We start from the raw sequence: 23,829 nt of genomic DNA, 5'->3' as shown, positions 1-23,829 counted from the left end.
CTCCCACTTGTCAACTACATCTTCATCTTCTTAACCTTACCCAGAAGTTACAACTTCTTGGGCATTGTAACAGAAGAAATGTTAGTGTTTGGAAAGTTCTTTCTTGCACATATTGAAGATATGCAAAGAATATGAAAAAATGCAAACCCCAAACTCAAGAATTTGACACTCAGTTTCAAGAACAAGCACCATTTATTCATATTTCAGGAACTAATTCCTGATTTATTTTGCCATTCTGTTTTTTGTTTTTATTTTACTTATTTACTTAGGTAGTACTGGGGTTTGAATTCAGGGTTTTGTGCTTGCCACACCCTCAGTTCTTTTTGCTTTATGTGTTTTTTACGAATAGGGTCTTGCATTTATGCCCTGGTAGACCTGGACTGTAATCCTCCTATTTATGCTTCCTGTCTAGCTGGGGTGACAGAGGCATACCACCATGCTCAGCTTTTATTGGTTGAGATGAGGTTTCTCAAATTTTGCCTGGGCTGGCCTCAAACCATGGTCCACTCAATGCATCTCCCCAGTAGCTAGGATTACTAGCACAAGACATCATGCACAACCCCATTCTGATAATCTTTTTTTAAAGATATGAAGTTAACAGCATGTACATTCTCTCTTGAGATCTATTTTGGCTTTTGCCTTATTTTTTAAAACAATTTATAATTTTTAAAAATACTTTATCCCAGAAACTTTATTAATTTACATAGTACTCTTTTAGAGCAATCATACTTTTGCAGATTCCCTGACACTGTCAGTATTCCTAATATTAATCTGAGAAGAAGTCAATCCTCTGTTCTGGTTGCCCTCTAGAATTATTATTATTACTATTATCATTAACATGTATTAATTGTAAAATTAACAGGCTTCACTGTGGATTTTTCCATATATGCATGCATCAAGTTTTGATCATGTCCCCCCTCCCTTCTTCAGCCCTCTTCCCTTTTCTCACGTCCCCAACCACTTCCTAGACTCTAATAATCACGCTTCAATTTCCAGGCCATCTTTCTTTTTTTCTTGTTTGTTCATTTGTTTAGCTTCTACATTTGAGAGAAAATATTCACTATTTGTCATTCTGTGTCTGACTTATCTGGATGGTTACAATTTTCCCTGACATTCTATTACACATTACCTCCCTATATGATGGGCCTTCATTTTGACTGCTGCTAATTAGATGACAGAGATTTTCAAGCAATTTTCTTCAAAGGGTTGATGGGGAGAATATTTTCCAAGTTTTTGTATAGCTGAGAATTTTGCTTTCTTCACACATGATGGAGAATTTGGCCAGATACAGTATTTTTTGACTAATATCTCTTTTGCCTCCAAATTCTGTCTTGCCTTTGGTTTTGTGTGTGCCAGCAACAGCTAAAAGAAAACTGTTTTTTCAATATTTTGTTGATAACTGACTTTTCCCTCCTGCATTAATGTTTCAATTTTTTTTGTTTTCTTATAATTAAAATGTTTTGCCACAACATGTTCAATTATAATTTAGCATACAACAGGGTAAGCACTTTCAATACTGTTCTTTCTTAAGCTCAGAAAGAAAATGGATTCTTCACGGCTCTGACTATTGTTCATTCCCTTAGTCTCAGGGCCTCCTTCAGCAGGAAATTCCATGTTTTGACACTATGCTTTCTGCCTACCACATGGATCATCTAACAACCTCATGTGATCTGTGGTCAGTTTTATTTTCCACGTCACTGATTTAATTTTCTGCAATACTAACTCAATTTTGATAGCTTCCTATGTGGTTTGTTATTTTAATTAAGGTATTATAAAATGCATAGAACTTAGATGTTCAGTTAAATGAATGCTAACAATTATACAAACCTTGTTATTTTAATTAAAGTACAATAAGGTATTATAAATGCATAAAACTTAGATGTTCAGTTTAATGAATGCTAACAATTATGAACAACTTTAACTACTTTAAGATAGTAATCATTTCCATCACTGCAGCAAGTTTCCTCATGGAAAACTTTTCTAGTCAATTATCTAGCCATCACCCCTAGCAACAATTTCTGATTTCTATCAACATAGATTAGTTCTGTGGGTCCCTGGGTTTCATACATATGGAAGTATAGTTAATTTGTACCTGGTTATTTTTCTTCACTTAGCAAAATAGTTCTGAGATTGATTCACATTTTGCATATAACAATATTTTGTTCTTTTTAAGTAGTGAGTATTATTCTATTATATAAATAGAATAGAATAGAACAGAAACAAACACAATTTGCTTGTCCAAGCTTCGGTTGACAGATGTTTGTATTGTTTTCACTTTGAGGCTATTATGAATAAAGCTGATATAAATATTCTTGTACAATTCTTTTGACAGACATATTTGTTCATCTCTAGCAAAACTGCTGGGTCATATATGGATATATTCATTTAATTTTATCAGAAACTGCTAATAAAGTGGTTATACCATTAACCATCCTTCAGGTGTTTTCTCACTCTCTTATTCTTTTTGATACTGCTTTCTCTTGCTTGCAATATTTTTGATAAGCTTCAAGTGGACTTCTGCAATCTAATACTTGAGCAAGTCAAGCTGTGCTCCTGTGCTCATGTTCCTTAGCAATAGGGTGAGTGAATTACTTTTGGGCATCTTCTCTATCCATAGTACGAGGTCAAGTATCTTCTAAAGTTCACAAGAGAAGGGCAAACTGATACAAAAGTCACATTTAGGAAATAATATGGCACAAGGTCCCTATTGCAGTAAAGACTGTATAAAAACTGAAACAGCATTCTCCAAGTTAATAAGCCAATATACCATATTTAACTAATCATTTTGTCAACAGATCCACCTTGCTCCTTTCTGGTACTGTGCCAACCCCTTTGCTGCATTTTTTCTCATTTAATTCTCAAAACAAGCTTGCAAGACAGATGTTGTTATAAGTATTGTTGCTAGCATTGTTACATAAATTAGGAAATGAATCTTTATAACATTAAAGTAATCGGTTCAAGGTTTTACATCTCCTAAGTGACAGTTACAGCTTTCCTTACACTTTGTAGGTCATAACTATACAATCTAAATTAAAAAACTGGAGTCATGTGATAAGCATAAAGCTTAGGGCCCAAGTCCTGGAAAATCTAAAAGCAATACCTACCTGCTAAATTTTTCATATTAACTAGTTACCATATATAACAAAAACTCTTGGTCATTTTTTACTTAATCATTAAAGTTTTCTTATGAAAATAAAATAAAATTTAGTTTAAATTAAAATAGTCTCCTGCCTTGACAGCTAGGTCCAGATATTACCACAATCTCAATGATTTAATCTTGAATTCAAATTTTAAAAATCTTTGATTCTATATAACATTAGGAAAAACTTGTAATCTAATATCTCTTGTAAAATATGTATAAAATAAATCTGTATATTATTATGTGTTTAATATAATTGCTTGATGTAAAAATAAATATCTTGTTGTGACAGAGACTTGAGATATTGTAGAAAATGATGAAAATCATTAGTGTCAACAAGCATTATAACCCTATGCTCTTAAATATCAGGAAGACAAATGCAGCAAGAGCAAAAAACAAAGACACGGTCCCATGATCTCACTCATCTGAGGAATCTAAAAAAGATGGTTGATTTCATAGAAGTAAAAGTTAGAAGGTCTGAGGGTGTGGCTGAAGTGGTAGAGCACCTGCCTGGCAAGCATAAGGCCTTAAGTTCAAACCCCAGCACCAAAAACAAGTTAAAAGAATGGTTGTTATTAGAGGCTGGGGAAGGGAAGAGGGAGAGAGAGATGGGAAATGGTTAGTAAGAAAGGACTAAGTTATAGTAGATGAGAGAAATCTGGAAACCATAGATAATAATATTGTGCAGTACATTTCAAAAAATCTAGAAGAAAAGATTTTGAATATTTTTACCAGACAGAAATAGTAAGTGTTTGAGTCCATAGCTATGCCTACTCTGATTTAAACATTACACAATGCATTACATGTATAGAAATATTGCATGGACTCCTTTAATATATACAATTCTATGTCAATTGAAAAAAATTAAAAACAAAATAAGTCCTTGTGCCTCCACATTCCCCTCCTTTCTTTTTTAAAGAAAATTTAAATTTCTACCCAGTAATAAAGGACAGCTCACAGTGGATGCTTAGATATTCGGTGCTGGCTGTCACTTTCAAAGTGAACAGCACTGCGTAAGTTCAGGAAAAGCAACTAAAATGCACCATGAGGAAAGCAAGCATGACTCACTCAGCCACCACCTAGAACATCCTTCAGCCTGGGCTGCCTGTGGCAGTGAGGAGTCTCCTTGCTTTGGCCCAACCCTGCTTAAAAGCAAAGTTGGTGCTCATCATCTCTTGGAGTCATCAGGGCTCTCAGAGACTGAATTTGTGCTATTGCAATGTCAAATAAATTTTCCTTGGAGTCTTATTTGTGATGAGAAAGTTTTTGAAAACTGAAAACATACAAAACCAAACCATTAAAACATTGCCAGAAGGACAAAAGAAAAGGAAAAAAAAAGGTCAAAGACTTTTTAAAAAGAATCTGCAAAACCTTTTAGAAGGAATGAATTGTCCTTCATAGCCCAATCTAAACATCAAACAGGGGAAATGGTTTTCATAGGTTAGTATTGTCACAACTTCTCACCTCACATACACCTTCTTACTGTTTCCAGTTCACTGTTCGGTTAGATACTTATTACTGTAAGATATCACTTCCAGATAATAAAATTGTTTCATTCCTTTTACTTTTTCTTTCTTTCTTTTTTGATGGCACTGGGGTTTGAACTCAGGGCTTTACACTTGCTAGGCAGGTACTCTACCACTTGAGCCACACTTCCTCTCTGATTATTTAGGAGATATAGTCTCAGTCTTTGCCCAGGCCTGTCTGGACTATGATCCTCCTGTTTTACACTTCCCGCTATTATGGGGCAGGCAGGTCCCATGCCCACCTTTTTTCCAATGAGATGAAGTCTCACAAAGTTTTTTTTGGCAAGGCTTGCCTGGAACTGAGAACCAAATAGGTGTGATTACAGGCTTGAGCCACCACTGCCCAGCTAAATAAATATTTCTTAGGCATAGTACTGTCTCCTGCAAATCAGTTACCTCTGAGAGTTATTCACTAATTGACCATTTTGCCATCGCTCCAAAGGGTGAATTACTAACCTGTCCCCAGACCTATCTTCACCTCATGTTTCAGGACTTCAAGCACATTCAGAAAGCCACTGCTCAGCCTGTAGAGAGAAGATGTCAGTCAGAACAAGGAGATGTATGTGATTCCAGCAACAGAAGGACAATGCGATAGTGTTATCACTAAATACTGTGTTTCCCATCATACCAGCTCTAATGATGACACAAACACATTAGTGACATCAGATCATGAAAGTCCTGGAGCACAAAGGATCATATAGGGCTCAATCCTTGGACCACGCTTAATCTCAGGAGGGTATACAGTAGGAAGAGCCAGAAGGGAAAGTAGCAGATAGCTTGTATGGAAAAAACAAATAAATGAAGAATTTGAACCTTGCAATTAGTCCAAAAGTTTTACTGTCTTAAATATTTTTTAGCCAAGCCATCCTTCTGAATTAGGAAGGAGAAATTATAAAGCATGCCTTTCCTCTAGACCCAGAACAATTTGTTACCCTGAATGAGCAGTGACATGTTAAGACTAAAAAAAATAGTACCCCAACTTATGCTGTTTTGGGCCCTATACATTTAAAAAGTCAAAATCTGTCTCTGACATTCTCCCTTCCTCCTGTCTCCTGACTCCCTTTCTCCTGTGCAAGACAAGCCATAGAAATTAGAATTTCTTATGGTGGGTGGGGGGCATGTGGGTCAGTTGTAGAGAGCTTGCTTAGCATGAATGAGGCAAAGCTTCAATCTCAGCACCAAAAAGAAAAATAGAAGAAAACTAAAACTTCTCTTTCCCAAAGCAAGTCACAGAAACTAGCACCAATTTTCCTCAAAGCAAGCTGTAAAGTTGGAAATTATTGCCATAATCTTCCTGCACATTTTTGGTCTTAAAGAAATTCTCTGGCATGCCTTGTCTGATAGAAGGTCATAAGACCACCATATCAGAACGGGGCCTACCTATACTGGGAAGGAAAATAATGATATACAGAAAGGCCAAGAAGGATCTGAAAAGCAGGCATTTCTGGGTTTTCCCACTCTATTTCTTAGCATTAGATCAAACTGTTTTTATCATATCACATTTCTATGTGGCTGTCCCTGCTCCATCAAATTAAAGAATAAAAATAGGGATAGTTCTCTATGTCTTTTGATCTTCATTTAAAAGTTCCAGTGCACATAAAACTGATACAAATTGGGAATGCCTTTCTCTTTTTGATCTGTCTTGTTACAGAGGGTCAGCCGTGACCCTTATGATGGGTGAGAGAAGATATTCCCCTTCCCTATCCCGCACTTGCAAGATCAAAGACAGGAGGACACAGCTAGAAAGGAGACACAGGTGGTGAGACAGAGCCTGAGAGTTCCACTACTGCCTCTTAGGACAGTAGCAACTCTAAGAAATGGTTCCTGTGCTGAATTCTGGACTTCATCACCCTCAGCTTACTAGATATGGTGGCTTTCTCAAAGGTCATGAGAAAACGAAAGCATTTCCTTAGAAGTCCAAGACAATGCCAAGGTCAAAGCAGTCTGCTGAAAGAAGCTTATGACTAAACTTTCCAAAGCCCCAGGGCACACATAATAAACCCCTCAAGATTGTTGGCGAACAGCATTTAATCAGCAACATGTCCTTATGAAATTTAAGTTCCAATCTCAAATGCAAAGCTGGAACATGTTTTGATTTAGAGGATTTGTCCAACTCATGAAGGGATGTTAAATGCTCCTATGGGGTCACTAGACCATAATGAAGGTCACATAGGCACAATTCCCTGTCATCTGTGACTACTGTGTGTTTGAAAACTCAAAGCCTCCTGAGCCCCTTAAAACACTACAGAAATATGCCCAGTGGCTCCAGGCACCCTTCCCATACGCCCACTGACACACTGGAGTCATTCACAAAGTCTACCAACTGCTAACACCTCCAACAGTTGGCTGAGGGACTCTCTCCCACTGCTAGAACCTAGCCTGCTTTGCCCTTGTTTGAAGAAGGTCAGAAGTTCCAGGGAATTCATGGTCCTCCTCCCCCGTAGCAGTCCTCCATCAATCGCTGCTGAGCATTTATAAGTATCTCAGCTCCCTCACTTCTGTGTCAGAATATTCTTGAGATATTGTACTCACTCCCTGAACTTTCTAGAAAGATGAAACTCCAGGATCCCACAGTGCTCATTCGTACATTTCTTACTGACTACCTTCCTTTCCCCATCTTACTTCCGTAAAGATCATCTGCCAAGTAAATACTTGTCATGAGCTTTTAACCTTGGATCCATGGACTAGCATCAAGGGATGCATGAATTCCATGAAATTAGATGTAAGATTTTTATGACCATGGGATTTTTTTTTTCTTTTAGTACTAGGGCTTGAACTCAGAACCTGGCACTTACTAGGAAGGTGGTCTACCACATAAGCCATGCCCCTAGTCCTTTTTTGCTTTAGTTATTATTAGGATAGGGTCTCACATTTTTGGCTCAGGCCAGCCTCAGACCATGACCGTCCCAATCTCTACCTCCCAAGTAGCTGGGATCACGGGCATGAACCACCACACCTAGTCCTATGAACTTTTTTTTTTCCTGGAGATACAAGCCATAACTTTTATCTGACTCATGTATAAATCCACAACCTTTAAAAAGGTTAACAACATGTTACAAATAAAGTTTTTATATTCTGGAGAATTATAATAGGACAAGGTCCTTCCTGGGATCTCTTATGTGAGCTGGCATTCCATCAGACTCAGTACCATGACGTGTTCTAGCATGTGGTGGTTCATGCCTGTGATCCCAGCGTTGGCCTCTCGGAGCACTGCACTCCCCTCTAACTCCAGATCACAAATAGGAATAGATGTCACTACTGTCTCCCTGGAACACCCGCTGGCATAGGCATTTTTCAGTACCAGCTGTAAATCCTGAATGGCATTGGTTTAAAATGCCTTCTGTTATATTTTCTATTGCCCTTTTTTGTGCAAACTCAAGAGATTTCAGGAGATGTGCTGTTCTTCAAATGCATCCTCTGCTAAAGGTCCTCTTCTAGATGCTCTTTTTTTCTTCAGGCAGTACAAGAAAGCAGCCATCTTTCTAGTTCTGGTCCCAGTCAAATATAACTATAGAGGACAGATCCTGCAGGAATGAACAACTAAGAAAACAAAGGTATTTGGCTGTTTGTCTACAACCCTCACATTCACAGTCTACCAAACAATCATTGTCTACTTACGATAAATTAGAATTAGGACAATGTGAGATGGATGCTCCTCGTTCACTGAATGTATTGAGTTCTTCTGCAGAAAGGTAGCAGCCGTGCGCCATCACTGTCTGGAGAGAAGAGGGTCCTACATGGAGTTTATCACTCAAGAATGTTTGCACTAGTACTCACTCACAACCAAGTATCATAGAAGCTGTGACTTGGATATTTCAGTCTTTACAGGAATGTTTATGATTACCTGAAAGGACAAAATCCCTGGGTACAAATCTTAGAGCTCAGAAAAGGCCTAAAGCATAAAGTTACAAAAACTTTCAGCAAATTTGTGGATTTCTTTCTCTCTTTCTTTCTTTTTATTTCATTAACATTTTTCTTTCTTTTATTTCACTTATTTGTTCACTTATTTATTTATTTATTTAGTTAGTTAGTTTGCAATGGTGGAGACTAAACCCCCCACCTAGCTGTACCCCTAGTCTTGGATGTTACCTTTGTTTCTTTTGGTTGATTAATAAAATAATAACAGTTGGTTGAGTCACCTACAGCATAGTGTATCCAACCAGTCTGAAGCTATAATTCTATCATCTCTACTTTAGAAAACTATCAACTTGCTTTCTTTCCTAAGTCTTCTTTTCTTTTCTAAGTCTTCCTAGCTATGGCTAGGATTATACTTACTCCAATTTCTAGAAATACATGGGAGCTGAGCACATGATTCTACAAGGATTGTTCTTGATTTCTGCTCCTAGTTTTCATATACATATCAATGGCTTTTGACACATAGCCCTAACCTGTGTTCACATTTTTATAAAAATTAAGAAATGCAATATCCCATAAGGATAAGTGTTAATAAACATTAATTCAGAAGGTAAAATTGATTAATAATTTGGATGCCAAACACATGAGACCTTTCTCAGTTTTTAGCCTTGGTAATATGTATGGCTTCTCTTGAATAGGACTTTATTCTCTCAAAATTTTTTTTCCCTTAGTACAAAACCAGTATATAAATAGCTTTCTCCTTTGGGAGACATGGTTCAGTGACCACAGAATTATTATTAAAATAAAACGTTCTCAGTCTCTGTGCAAATAAAATTAGCATGAAAACTGAAGGTTAATTTATTAATCATATGGAAATATATGTAAAAGAGGATGAAAATTATGATGTAGCAGTTACATGATTTATGCAGGTATTAACCTTTCCAATCAGCTACATTCCTATCTCCATTCACATAGTCACTAGGAAATTATTTGCTGTAGCAAACTCTCCAAGCAGTGTGTACATTTCATTGAAGGCCAAGGTCAAAGGGTATATTATCGTAATGAGATCTGTCATCATTCATATTAATTACTTATAAAAGTAAAACATACTCATTTTTTAAAATCTCAGAGTTTAAAAATAAAAAAAAAGAAAGCCTTTCTTCCTTCTCCCTCAGGAAGAGTCACTTTTAATAGTCAATATGTGCTTCAAGGGATTCTAGGTGAAAATGCACCTGTGTATCTACACATGTATATTAGACTGTGTAGCATCTGCCTTGGAAGCCTGTGCACTTTCTTTGTGAATGTTGGATGAAATTCCAATTATATATGTTCCATAATTTAACCAATCCCCTACTGGTAGCCATTTTCAAACTTTCCTATGTAATAAACATCCCTCTTCATATTCCTTAAAGGATGACTCCTTATAAATTCATCTTCTGACTCAAAGAATAGCACATCTACATACTAATGGTATTGTCAAATGGGCGTTGGACTAAGGGACATTCCCACCCTCCAATGACACCTTTAGATTTATGGACTGGGATGAAACTTCAGGCCCTATTAACTCACATACCACACACACACACACACACACCCCACACATACCACACACACATACCACACACACCACACATACCACACATACCACACACACACACACCCCACACACACCACACACACACACACCACACACACCACACACACCACACATACCACACACATACCACACACACACACACATACCACACACACACCACACATACCACACACACACACCACATACACACCACACACACACACCACACACACCACACATACCACACACACACACCACATACACACCACACACACACATCACACACTACACACACATACCACACACACACACACACACACACCCCACACACACCACACACACACACCACACACACATACCACACACACACACCACATACACACCACACACACACACCACACACTACACACACATACCACACACACACCACACATACCACACACACACACCACATACACACCACACACAACCACACACTACACACACATACCACACACACACCACACATACACACACATACCACACACACACACACACACACACACATGCCACACACATATATACCACACACACACACCACACACTTTAGTTTGGTGAATGCATACATGTCACAGAAGTCTGAAGATTACTACTGAGATTTTAAAAATTAGGTAGATGTGCCCTGCTTTACATAGATTATATCATGGTATAGAATTTACCTTATTTGTCAGAAGATTGTTTTTATCGTAGACATCTGTGTAGCTTTTATAACTGGGGTATAAGTTTTTCACAGCTTCAACTTCATCACGATTTTCACTTATATGGCTCTATGAGAAAATATATTTTCAATAAAATATTAGAAATTGTACTTCCTGCCTGAAAATGGTATGACTCATTTTCACTTGCTAATATAAGAGACCATATAGGAAGACATCAAAAGATGTGCAGAAACAATTATATGCAACATATATAGTGATATATATGATCAGGAAACTGAATATCATGAACATGGGATGTGTGCACATGATCTCAAGACAAATTTTTCTTTTGAAATTTCGAACTATAGCAAGAACAAATATAAAGAGTCAAAGAGGCTAGTCATTTGTGGTGACCTGCCATTTCTGGTGTTGGTCATTTAAGAAAGTCAGTGCTCATCGAAAGGACAGAGGGCATAGCTCACTCATAAGTTCTGGCCCTAGTTATGTGTCTTAGGGTGGCTCAGTCTTTTCTTTGGGCCTCCATTTTCTCATCTCTCAAATATCAGGGTTGGGCTAAATAAATAACTTTGCAAATTCTTTTATCTGTGGATATGTTATTCATATTTCATGTTTTAAAGTTCACAGATATCCAATATTAGCAGGCATAAACAAGCTGCTGTCCAGGATGGAGTGGGATTGGTACCCTGGGACCTGTCCCCAGTTTAGCCTTTTTGTTAGCTTTCTAAATGGGTTCTGTAGAAAACAGGTAAAAATCACTGAGCTGAACAATCTGGCCATCATCAAGAAAGAGCTCATCAGAATCCACATGCAAGCAAAGCAAGTGAGTCTAAGGGCCTCACACCAGCCTTTCTTTAGAGAAACATGAAACCTAAGAGGTTTTCCATCCTAAGAGGATAGAAAGTGGTTTTGAGACTCAACATTTACAAGTAATTATCCCAGTCCCTAGTCTAAAGCAAATTATTTCAGACCAATTGGTGATGAGCATATATTATGAGAAATGACTCATGAGCACATGGACAATGCCATTTCTCTCTACATGGTAGAACATACATAGAAAGATATTAAAAGAAAAAGTAGCAATGCTCTAAAATCAGGTATTCCACCTTAGATAAGGAGTACTACCCCTGCCCTTGAGAAAATCCTAGCCCACTCATGAAATGCGTGGACATTGGAAAGAAGAAAAGGCAACCAGATGATTCAAGCCATTTTGGTAAATGTAAGGAAATACACATACATATGTATTATACATCTAACTGGGGTTCAAGAATAGGCTTTTGTTGTATGCCTTTTTTATTTTATTTTTTATATATTTTTAGGTGTGGTTTGAATTTTATTTATTTATTTATTTTTTTAGGAAGAGAAGCATTTTTTTTCCAAAGTAGAAATATCATTCAAGTTTTGAGTTTTATCACCAGGAGATAATTGTGTGGGACTGAATCCAAAATTCAAATATCATAGACCACAAAAATAACGGGTAAGATGAAACTTCATCTAAGAAGCTAGATTTTAAAAATAAATAAAGAAAATGCTGCTGTACAAAGTGATAAAGAATCAATATATTGCCTTTGCCCTGACTTATCCTTTCCTCTAAGATTGTCTCTTCTTAAGAAGAGAAATTTTAGTACAGTATGAAATTAAGCTTGGATTGGTGGAAGGGGACCACCCAATTTTAACCTAGCTGTAAGATTTTAAAAGTGTCTTATTGCTAAATCACAACTTAATGATAAAGTAAGACATATTTTTGTTCTTGATTTTAAATTAAGAAACTCAGAACAGAAGGTATTTTAAATACATTTTTGTAAGGTAGAAATTAGGTTCTTTTTGCCTTTCAAATAAAATCTGTTTCCTCCAAGATGAAAGTACAGAACACTGAGAAAGCAGCAAATAAAAGAGAAAGGAAAGAAATGCATTAAATGTGTCCTACAGAGAATAGGTAGTCTGTCATTAATCTTGCTATTACTTATACAGATGTCTTGGTCTCTTTAATACTGATCAGAAAACATTGAGGGAAAAAAAGCAATTTCAGGTTTCTTACCTGCAAAAGTAAAGTACTCAATTAGGTGACATCCATAAGGATACTTCCTGCCCCGAAATGCTATGACATTAGGAGATCTCAGTAAAATAACTGGAGGTTATTGGAGATCATGGTTTAGGATACCGAGATATCTTGCGGGTCCAGACAGAAGCACAAACAGAAGAAAAATACCTACCTGAATATGCAAATCATGGGTCATAGCGATATTACCAAGTTCACTCATCAAAGTCTCAGAGCAGGAAAGAGAAAAACGTGGTGTCACTATGGGCTTCACTCTAGGATACTGGAAATAATTTTTAAAAATTGATTAGGAAAATATGGACATCATGAACATGTAGTATTCCCCAAACTGCGTATCACATAGCAAGTTGATTTTACATCTTCATTTTTTAGGGCAGTGCCCAATTCTGAGTCAGCATAAGTGTTGGGTTTCATGGAAATAATTCATGGCTGAAAACAGAATATATGTTTCAGTGCCAAGTTCAGCATAAGACCCTATCTTGAATGATAGACAATACACCATTAATGCTCAAATGAAACTTAACATTGCCTTTATGAAGAGCAATGGAGGCAGAAAGAAGTTTTAAAGGAGACTGCTGAAAAGACCACAAAAGAGTGGTGTCCTTTTCCTCTCTGTACATTCCAAGGAGCTGGCCCCAGCATCCCCATGCGTGATTTGGTTGCAGGATTGTCTCTGGTGCCATCTGAGGTGAGTGGATAGGCAGGAGAGGACTCATAGAGGAATGGTGAGAACAAGGATCTACAAAATCTCACCTAACTCTCTCTATAGGGAGAAATTCTGAGCATTTTTAGGTTTCCAATCAGATTGTAAAAGATGGTGAAGGAAGGGGGAGGCTTGCTAATGTAAGAGACTATCCCTGGAGCCATAAACCAGCCTGCTGGGCTAAGGCAGGAAATAGCATTGCCTATATAGGTTCACCCAAACTAGAGCACTGTGAGCCAAAATAAACCTCCTTTCAAGTTGTTTACCTAAGGTATTCTCGCTGTGATAGAAAGCTGATTAACACACCTTAGATCAACTAAAAGCTCAGTAGACTTGGGATCAAGTTTATGCACCTAACTAAATTTAGGTCTTTATTGCACATAGACATGGGGTTCTGAAGCCATGAAAAATACAAACAATTATAGGAATAAAGAGACCTTGGTCTGCAGAGGAGTGGTATGTCACAGGCCTGCAGGCAGGAATAAGGTAAACTTCATGCTTGCTGATCACGTAAGTGGTGATTCAACAAAGCCACTAAAATCACTTAACAGATTCAATTTCAAAGCTAAGAGGCCTAAATGCAGAGTCACACCAGCTTCACTAGAAAGCAAAGAAATCTCTGCTTCTGTCGGTTTGACATTTTTTAGATTTCACATGTAAATGAGACCATACAGTATTTGTCCCTCTATGTCAGGTCTATTTCACTTAACACAATGTACTCTATAGATTCATTTATACTGTTATAAATGTCGAGATTTTTCTCTTTTTTTATGACTGAATAATATGCAAGTGTGTGTGCTGCACTGTATCCATTCATTCACCCATGGGCACTTATGTTGTCTCCATATCTTGACCATGTGATAATGTTGCAGTGAATATGGGGGTATAGATACCTCTTCAAGACTCTGATTTCATTGCCTTTGAATAGATACCCAAAAGTAGAATTTCTGGATCACATAGGGAGATTTTGATCAACGTATACAAACTATCAGTAATAAAATGAGTAGGTCGTAGGATCCTTTGTATAGTTCAGATAATAACAGATGTATTAATTTGATTGTTATCATTAAACAATGTATATCAAATCATCACATTGTACACCTTGAATATTTACAGTCTTCACTTGTTAAGTACCTGATCTCCTGAGCTGAGTTGATGAGTCCACTGTGTCAACAATTTAAGGTTGACACAATATTTCTTCATGCATGAAATAAGCCAAATGCACACAGACCAATCTCTATCAAATGGCTTAACAGCAAATCCTACAACTAACAAAAAGGCATTCCAAATGCAAATTCAGAACAAATTTACTTACATTCCTTTGAAGCATTTCTGACACAAATCTGAAAGGAAGCAACAAATGGGAAGTTAGACTAGTTTAGCATTTTCAAATAAATGTTTTAAAAGGGTGAAAACATGATCCTTACATGTCGTGATTTTCATGCAAACATTTCGAATGTTGCACGTTTCACCAACAGTAATTAAAGATTAACAAGTAGTAATTACTCTGCTTTCTCACTTGCAGCTGAAGGTGGAATATGAAATTACAGGGCAATGTTATCATCCAGAATCACTTGGACTACTGAAGACTATTCCCACAGCACTCAAGTTGTCGTGGTAGCTCAAACTCCGTGTGGCGGAACATTGCAATATATTGTGCTCCATGGATATTAGAGTCTTGGAGTCCTATGCACCTGGAAGCATTTAAAAGCTACTTCTAATTCCCCTAAAGTGGAATGGTTTACATAGTATCAGCACTGATTTCTGAAGGCAGAGTCCTATGGGAGTGAATATTGGAGAAAGTCAGAAGGAACAGGCCAGAGGTGATTGTAAAGTGTGTGGTGAATGGGGCAGGTGTCCAGTTTTGCCTGCCTGGACAGTGGCAAGTATAAATAAAGCCTAGGAAATGACTACTTCTGCCCTGGCCAGAAAAAGCTATTAGGTATAGCTTTCTGCCTTCTGGTATTCCTTTGTTGCAGAATAAAATGTGGATTAACATTTATAACCACCAGAAAAGTGGATTCATAGAGATGCTGAGCATATTGCCAATGTTAACGGGCAGGTGTGTACTTCCTCCTTTCTGAGCATGTAGCAGCCTCTGGCCTCCTTCTCAGGGGACATCCTTCAAGTCAGGGGGGCCTAGGGAATGGAAATAAAATTCTAAACTTGCACCAGAATAGGTTTTTTCCTGAGAAAAGATTTATATCTAAAGTATTTTCTTCTGTATCTTTTTGGATGTTGAATAAAATACAATGAATTCCTTGTCAAGTACTCAAGGTACTATGGAAAATCCATTAAAGAACACGTAAGTATTTATATGATTAGTAGAATTTTCCAATGTTATGTGGAAATAAACATAATGAAAACTCATGATCTCAAGCAATATCATGACCCACAGCCAAAAATAATTTAGGCAGGGTGAATATGATCAAAGTACATTATATGTGTACATAAAAATGTCCCAATGAACCCCATTATTTTATATGATTAGTTTTGAAAATGAGTAGGACACACATGCTTAAGAGCAAATTAATCTACAGAAGTAGTCTGATCTGCAATACAGGATAGGAAGAAGGTAATTTTAAAAAGAATACTTCATTATACAAAGGAGTTTACCCTAGGGTTCCTATAGCAAGATCCTAGAGGCTTCAGAATATAATTTGATACACAAAAATAGTATTGATGTGCAAATTTTTTCTAAGGAACACATCAATTTCATCAAGTTGGGTAAATTACACAGTGACCTTGGCAAATGAGAATAGGGAATTAATGCATTAATTCTTATTTTCAACTTTAATTCTATATCCTAGGAAGACTCTAGAGTATGTTGATACATCTTAAGATTCTTAGCCTTTTAAAATTGTTTTTGCTTAACTGTGCAGGATTCAGGGAGAAAGGTGATAAGAGCAATGCTAGAAGTATTGAGAGAAATACAATTTTACTACAGGAGAAGATCATAAATAGCTGTAATCTCTGAAAATAATGTTCCATTTTAAGTCTGCAAAGTCTTTGTAAAAAAAACAATTTCTTTGCATATTTCAAAACTGTCTTTCAAACATATATTTACTTAAAAAAACCAATCACTTTCTACTCAACTCCTTATTTAAAGGGGATGTGAACTAAAAGGTACATATCTCACAGACTTATTTGTATTTTTAAGCAATTTTATTGAAGTATAATTTACATACCATAAAGGTAACCTGTATTCAAATTCAATAATTTTAGGACGGTAACTGAGTTGTAGAACTATCATCATAATCCAGTGTGAACATTCTTATCACCTCAATTAGAGTCCTTTGGCTCATTACAATTAACAGGCATTCCTACATCCAAGACCAGGCAATCTGTACTCTATCTTTCTGCCTTTAAGGATCTGTATTTTCTATACATTTCATATAAGTGGAATCATATAATAGATGGCATTTGGGGTTTGGTTCCTTTCACTTATCATAATATTTTAAAAGTTCATCCATGTTGTAGCATGTATCATTATTTCATTCCTTTTCATATATGGTAATATTCCATTGTATAACATATTTTGCTTATTCATTAATGATTTGATGGGCTTTTAGATCGTTCCTGCTGTTTGGTATAGGACAAGTCTCCACATGGCCCAGGTCTCCCCGTTTCTCATCTGTGGTTCTCAGCGTAACTAGTGAAGGTGCTGTAAATGCAACATCCTAAGATAGGGACTGGTGGGCCAGATCAGCCTGGGCTGGTTCTTACTCTTCCTGCAATTCTTTAGCCCAGTGAGCCAAGTTTTCTCCAAGTATGAAACCCTAGATGGAGCATGGTTTCAAGGTCTCTCCAATGAAGTGCAACATGGCGGTATGCACAGACAAGACTTTACCCATCCCAGGCAACTTTCCTGAGCCTTAGAGAACCAGCTCATCATGAGTCCTAGCTGTGAGTAATAAACTTGCTTCAGTTAAGCTGTAGTGTAGAATTCTGTGTCTCCCTGGACTCATGAGGGTGATCGACACTACAGCATGGCATTGGCGAGGTGTTTGGAGTCCTCCCCTAGAACCAACACTGGTGCTCAGTGAAACCTGCTTCACATTTGGCTTCTATGAATAATGCTACTATCAATATTCACATTCAAGTCTTTATGTGGACATATGTTTTCATTTTCCTTGTATATACCTACATCTTATGATCCTATCTGCATATAGCACCCTATTCTTTGAATGAAGATCTTTCCAAAGTAGGTTGTTAATAAACTCTGGTGAAACCTGTTCTGTACCTAGCTTGTATGTCACCATCAAATGTTCCTAAAACCTTTATCATAGGTATTACAGAGAGGCCATGCCCCATGTGAGAACACAGATGTGGAATCAAGGAAGGGAAAGGAACCAGGGCCTTCTTGTCTGTTATGTCTTTACTTTACCTTAGAAAGGTGTCCTTTCAGGTCACATTTTTTTGGAAAAGCTACATTCTACTTCTCTATGTTAGTATATTATAGTCACTTGAGAAGATCTGTAGAAGAAAATTCTTTCTTTGTTAAGGTTCATTAGAGTAGTGAGGTTTGTAGATACCACCTTAAAAAACACTAAAGGGATACAGAGTAAAATCTCAACATACAGGAAAGTTTAGATGGTTTCCTTTGTATCTACTTGTGCTTCTCCATATTTTATACCAGAGGAGAACATATTCTTTTGATATATTTTTAAAACTTTTGAAATGAAATAGCTTTCATTAGTCTATAAATGTAACTTGTGGCTCCTAACTTTTTGTGTAATATTTTATTCCGTAAGTGATTCTTCACTTACGCCATCACTTTTGAATATGCATATGCCATAACAAGTGCTCTTGCATGCCTTCTGTTTTTCTCCCTCTTTTCATTGAACATAAGGTTGGATCCATGTCATAGTAGAAAGAACTCTAGAATCATAGACTCTGGTTTAAAATTCTAACTCTGCCACTTAAAAGCTATGCAACTAGTATGATTTGGATAAATGGCCCCCAAAGGTTCACGTGTTAAAGGCTTGGTCCCCAGGATGGAGCCTCTGGGAGGCAGTTGGTACCCTTAGGAGGTGAGGCCTCCTCTGAGGTCATTAGGTTGCTGGGGGCATGCCCCTGAGGGAGACTGTGAGAACTTGGCCACTCTTCTTTCTCTTACTCGGCTTCCTGGGTCATAAGGTGAGTAGTGTGCTCCACCAGGCACTCCTGCCATGATGTGCTGCCTCATCAGAGGCCCAAGTGCATGGGGGTGCTGCTTAGTCATGTACTGGAGCCTCCAGAACCACGACCCCAAATGAATTGTTTCCCCTCCTAAGTCGATTGTCTTTGGTATTTCATGAAAGTGATGGGAAGCTGCCAAATGCAGTTATTGTGGGCAAGTAACATAGCCTATGTCAGACTCAGTTCTCTTATCATAGAAGACAGATGCACTGTGGAGAGTTCCATGAGGATTTAGTGTGGCACTACAGAGGAAAGTGCTTTATAAACCTTTAATCATTAGCAAGTGTTTGGGCAGATTCACCACAGACTATCTATAGACACGACATTAAATAGGACATTCTGAATCACTATGTGCAGATCCCCACTGGGTCATAACGGTATCCAGTTTCCTCTCTCCATCTCAAACTCCATCAATGCGGCAGACAACTCCCCCTAAAAAGATATCAAGACACGGGGCATGTTACCGTTCTGTTTCCTTGATTGATTCCTCAGTGGTCTCCTTGTAGTCTTGAACAGTATCGTTCAAATCCATGCAGACTTTGCCCACAAATGCCCGCTGCCCAAATTTATCTGCAAAGCACACAAAATAAAAATCTGAAGGTGTGCTTCTGTTTCAAAGGGTACTTTTTCTGGGCTTTCTAAAAACACTCTTAAATTGAAATCATTATGAAAAACACAAGTGAGAATATAAAGGATTATCCACTATCACGCCACCAAGAACAATAGCAACAACAAAACCCCACTCAATTCAGTAAGTAGTAATGTTCCCTATTCTTCCCACGTCCCCACTCCCTGGCTGGCCAGGGTGTTTTGTGCTTCTTCAGATGTTCCTTTCTTTATATAATTTATATATTTTTTCTTAATGCCATAATTATTTTTGTTCTCATTTTATCAGATGGTACAGCAAGTAATAGCCTTAGATCCTAGGAAAACACTCTAATAGTCGTCAGCATACCTACACTGTTTCTTCTCATTTTCCCCACACTCACAATCTCCCTCCTGTCTCCTATTCTACCACCATCCTCAGAATGAGTATTTTTCTCGACATACTGTCATCCCCTTCTGCATCAAACACAGCATGGTAAAGTGTTAAGAACATAGGTCCTAGAGTTTGACAGACTTGGGTTTGATTCCTTGTCCCTCTGATTACTCTAGGATGGCAGATATTATTTGTGTAAGGTCTTACCTATATGGTCCCAGTGTCCCCTTCTATATGCAGGATTATGAGGAACATGTACAATGAGGTGTATAAGGTGTCTGCCAGATGGTACTCAGGCGCCACACTGCTGTTCCTCTTAACTGTAGCATATCAATGTTATTACTTTTGGGGAACTTTGCTTAATGTTTCCAGCTGCTCTCAAACCTGAGGAAACTGGTGCTGAAAGAATTCTATTTTAGCTGAAAGTTGAAGCTACATAGGGCAATGTTAATTGCTCTTACAATATTGCCACTGCTGTCATAAGTCTTTCAAAGTCTTTCTGCCTCTCTCTTCCCCTGTAATTTATTTTAATACCTGGCCATTAGATTAATCTTGCATGAAGTGCCACTTTCATATCACTCACCTGGCTCAAAACCTTCTTTGAGTCTTTGTATTCTAAACTCTCCCATCTCCTAACCTCTTTTCCCACCCCACCATGGAAAGAATCCTCTCCTCCATTATACCATTCTGTTTTCTTTTGCTATATCCTGACATTTCTGTCCTCACTCATCTGTCCATCTCATTTCCTCTGTCTAGGAGACATTTCAGTTTTTCCCATTTTGTCTTCCCTCTCAGTTCAAAGGCCTTTTCCATGAAGCCTTCCAAGATAACCTGGCCATAGGTTATCTTTGCCTTTGAAAACTGCAATATTTATTTTTCAACACCACCAAGTAGGTCTTTGACAAAAACTCCCTTGGCCATCAGCAGTATAAGTGCTTAACCAGCAGTGTTTGACGAGCACTTGCTATGTACCAGCCACTATGCTGGATGCAGGCTTTGCAATCATCAACCTAAAAGCAAGTGTCAGCTCTGCTTACTAGCTATGCAACCTTGGACATCTTACTGGACCTCTCTGAGTATCAGTTTATCCATCTGTTCTATGAGAACATCAACAACTATCAAAGAGGGTTGTTTGCATTGTACTTTGTACAATGTCAGACACTGAGCAACAGCCCACAGATGTTACTAAAATTATTAATCAGTGTGTATAAGTATTCTGTCTGATTCTTCAAGGGCAGAGACTGCCTTTTATTTCATTGTGTTCCCAGCATCCAGCACAGCATCCTATGTCTAGACAATAGCCAATGATTATAATGTAATAAAATTTTACCACAGCTAGAATTAATAAATGTGCCCTAAAAATGTCCTAAATTAATACACAAACTTCAGATCCATAAACATTTTTCTGGAATCAGAAACCATACATAAGTAATAAAATTACTTAAACAATAAAACACACTCAAAGAGCCAAAGATGCACACAGACACTTAACTACTTGCAAAAAATGCAATTCTAAAATTCTCATAATTAAAAAGCAGGACTGTCCACCAAGTATAAGTTGTTGCCAGGCACAGTCTGGCTGTCTTTGCTTGATGTGCCCATAAATCCTGCTTTCATCTGCTCACCTGTAATTTCTGCAAGGAGCAGAGATGAGTCAGTGTGAATTGTTCCAAAGTAACAAGCTGTAGTTGTTCCATTCTTCAGTGTTCTCCTCTAAAAATAAATCACAAAAACCTGGAATTGCATGTGCTCAGAAAAGTCACATGGCCTATATAGATGAAAATAGAATTCTAGTTTTTATTTTTAAAATGTTTTTATTTAAAGGTATTGTGGGGCATACTTAAGTAAATGGCAAAAGTATTTATATTACAAAAGTGTTAGGTGGAGAAGACGTTCATACTTTTGATTTCCTAGATTCACACAGTTCTTGTTTCAGAATTCATAAAATGTGATACTCATTAATTCCTTACTTCTTAGGATTGTTTAAGGATATCCAAGTTTTATCACATTTGGGAGTACATAAATGAAATTTTTCTATCTATTACCAAGTAAAATTATTCAGCCAGACTTCTAGTTCAACCTGGCAGATAGATAACATGTATCTATCTTTTTTTCTTACCAAATTTCTACTAACATAACAATAAAATAGTACAGAATTTATTAACCCCCAAGAAGAATATGAGAGAAGACAGGAGCAGAGGAAACATTTCAACATCCTTCTGGCAGATTAAAAAGAAAAAGCATGGTTAAGACCTGGAAATAACTTGGGAAGATGATGGGAAGTGTGTATGCTAGCAGGTGATTGGCTGGAGGTCTATGTATGGACAAACTCCCAGCTGAAGTCACCCAACTACTCCTAATTTGTTCGTTATAGGAAACATGTACTCTCTGTTGAAACTGGATAGTATTTATAGATTTTCATGGACATTTGGCTGACATTCTCCAGAATACATACGTATTACTTCTACCACTCCCAAAAGGGGGCAAAAGCATTCTTTCCTAGAAAAAAATGAATGGCTAGAAGAAAGCTGTTCTCACAGGACATTTAGGGCATCTTTACTGCCCCAAATTTCATACTATAATGAGGTTCAGAAGCCAGCAAATGTGGATCTCATGGGTCTGTCTTCAGCAGATCCTACTTAAAGTGTGAGGGAAACTTCCAGACTGGATTCTTGCTTGCTTTCTTCCTATTATGAACTGTATGACCTTGAGAAAGTTGGTTGACCTTCTCAACATCTGTTTCCTCCTTTGCAAGATGAGGGCTTTCTTTTAGCTTTAATTTTTTAATTTAATTTTTTGAATTGACATAATAATTGCACATCTTTGCAGGGTACATTTATATATTGTGTGTTTTTCAATTCAGAACAGACATTTTCCATCATATTAAATGCTCACTTTTCTTTGTGATGAGTACCTTCAAAATTCTTTCTCCTGGCTATTTTGAATTGAACATTATTGTTTACCATAATTACCCTCTGTGTGGTGGAATACTAGAATGTATTTGTCCAACTTAGCTTTAACTTTCTACCCATTAGCCAATCTATCCCCATCCTTGTCCTCCTCTCTGCCCATAGTGACCATTGCTCTGCTCTTGACGTCCATGAGCTGAGATTTTAGATGTAGGGACACACTATTGGGATGTATAATGCATCACTGGGAAGAAATCTAGACTATTAAGCAAAAATTAGTCCAAAGTCTGGCTACATAAAATTGAAGAGAGGTATTTTGAGGTGGATAAATGATAAACTGTATTGATAAAAAAAATTTTTTTCAGGTGAAACATCAAGGCCTAAGAGTGTTCTTTGTAGACTGGAAAATTGATGACTGTGCACATTCAGGGGCAATGTGATGTTAGCAGTAATTATTTCATGAGATTTAGAGATAGGGTATACTGACATTTGTAAATGAATACCAAATTAACGAGAAATGAGTTGACAGGAAAAGAGACTGAAGAGAAAGAGCTGTGGTGTGAGACATGAGAAGCAGCCAGAACAATAAGTCTTAATCTTTCAGTGCAAACCAGAGGAGACAATGCTCTGTAACCTCTGTGCTTTCTAAGGCTGTGATGTGTATGGAGCTAGCATTTGCACCACTGTTCTCAGTCTTCAGTAGGGCAGGAGTCAAGAAGCTAATGCATTTGCAGGAACAAAATAATGTGGAATTAAGATAACAGGAAAATAAATGTCCTGCTTTGCAACCTCTACTCGGCTTCAGACAACTGAAAAGAGTAAATGAGAGTCCAGTGAAGTCAATTCCTAAAGTCAAAAAAGACTTTGGATACTTGGATTTTGTCAATCTTTCAAAATTTTAAGTCACTTTGTACATGAAATAAAACATCTGCCTGCCAGTAGAGGATACTTAGAATCTGTCTGCTCTATCAGAATCACAAATCCAGGTGAAAAGCTAATCTCATGTCTGAGGCAATGAATTTGATCTTCAAGTGAATAGAAAAGGGTCTACATTTTAGTGTGTGCTCAGCAAATATTTATTACATGAATATCTGAGGAAGCAGAATTACTGAGACCACAAGACACATAAATTATGTATAATTATATCCTAGATGAGTAGAATGGATCAGTGTTTCCCTGAAGAATAGACTATCATATCAGCAAGAGT

General features: G+C 37.4%; 1 protein-coding gene across 6 annotated transcripts in view; it reads right to left on the bottom strand.

Moving 5' to 3' along the window:
- Positions 1-23,829, bottom strand: part of Gda (guanine deaminase) — a 92,562-nt gene that overhangs the window by 16,258 nt on the left and 52,475 nt on the right. For all 6 annotated transcript variants that reach the window (XR_012440473.1, XM_020161410.2, XM_074052042.1 and 3 more), the window contains 7 exons: positions 21,339-21,426; positions 19,199-19,304; positions 14,869-14,896; positions 13,005-13,112; positions 10,795-10,902; positions 8,284-8,381; positions 5,122-5,189 (listed from right to left, as the gene is read on the bottom strand). Coding sequence is in view for 5 of the 6 variants with exons in the window: in XM_020161410.2 (XP_020016999.1) it covers positions 5,122-5,189; positions 8,284-8,381; positions 10,795-10,902; positions 13,005-13,112; positions 14,869-14,896; positions 19,199-19,304; positions 21,339-21,426 (604 nt within the window). In the remaining variant the exon portion in view is untranslated. The remainder of the gene's footprint in view (positions 1-5,121; positions 5,190-8,283; positions 8,382-10,794; positions 10,903-13,004; positions 13,113-14,868; positions 14,897-19,198; positions 19,305-21,338; positions 21,427-23,829) is intronic.

The sequence above is a fragment of the Castor canadensis genome, chromosome 13 (assembly GCF_047511655.1).
Source record: "Castor canadensis chromosome 13, mCasCan1.hap1v2, whole genome shotgun sequence".
NCBI classification, from domain to species: Eukaryota; Metazoa; Chordata; class Mammalia; order Rodentia; family Castoridae; genus Castor; species Castor canadensis.
This window is presented reverse-complemented; position numbering and strand designations above follow the sequence as displayed.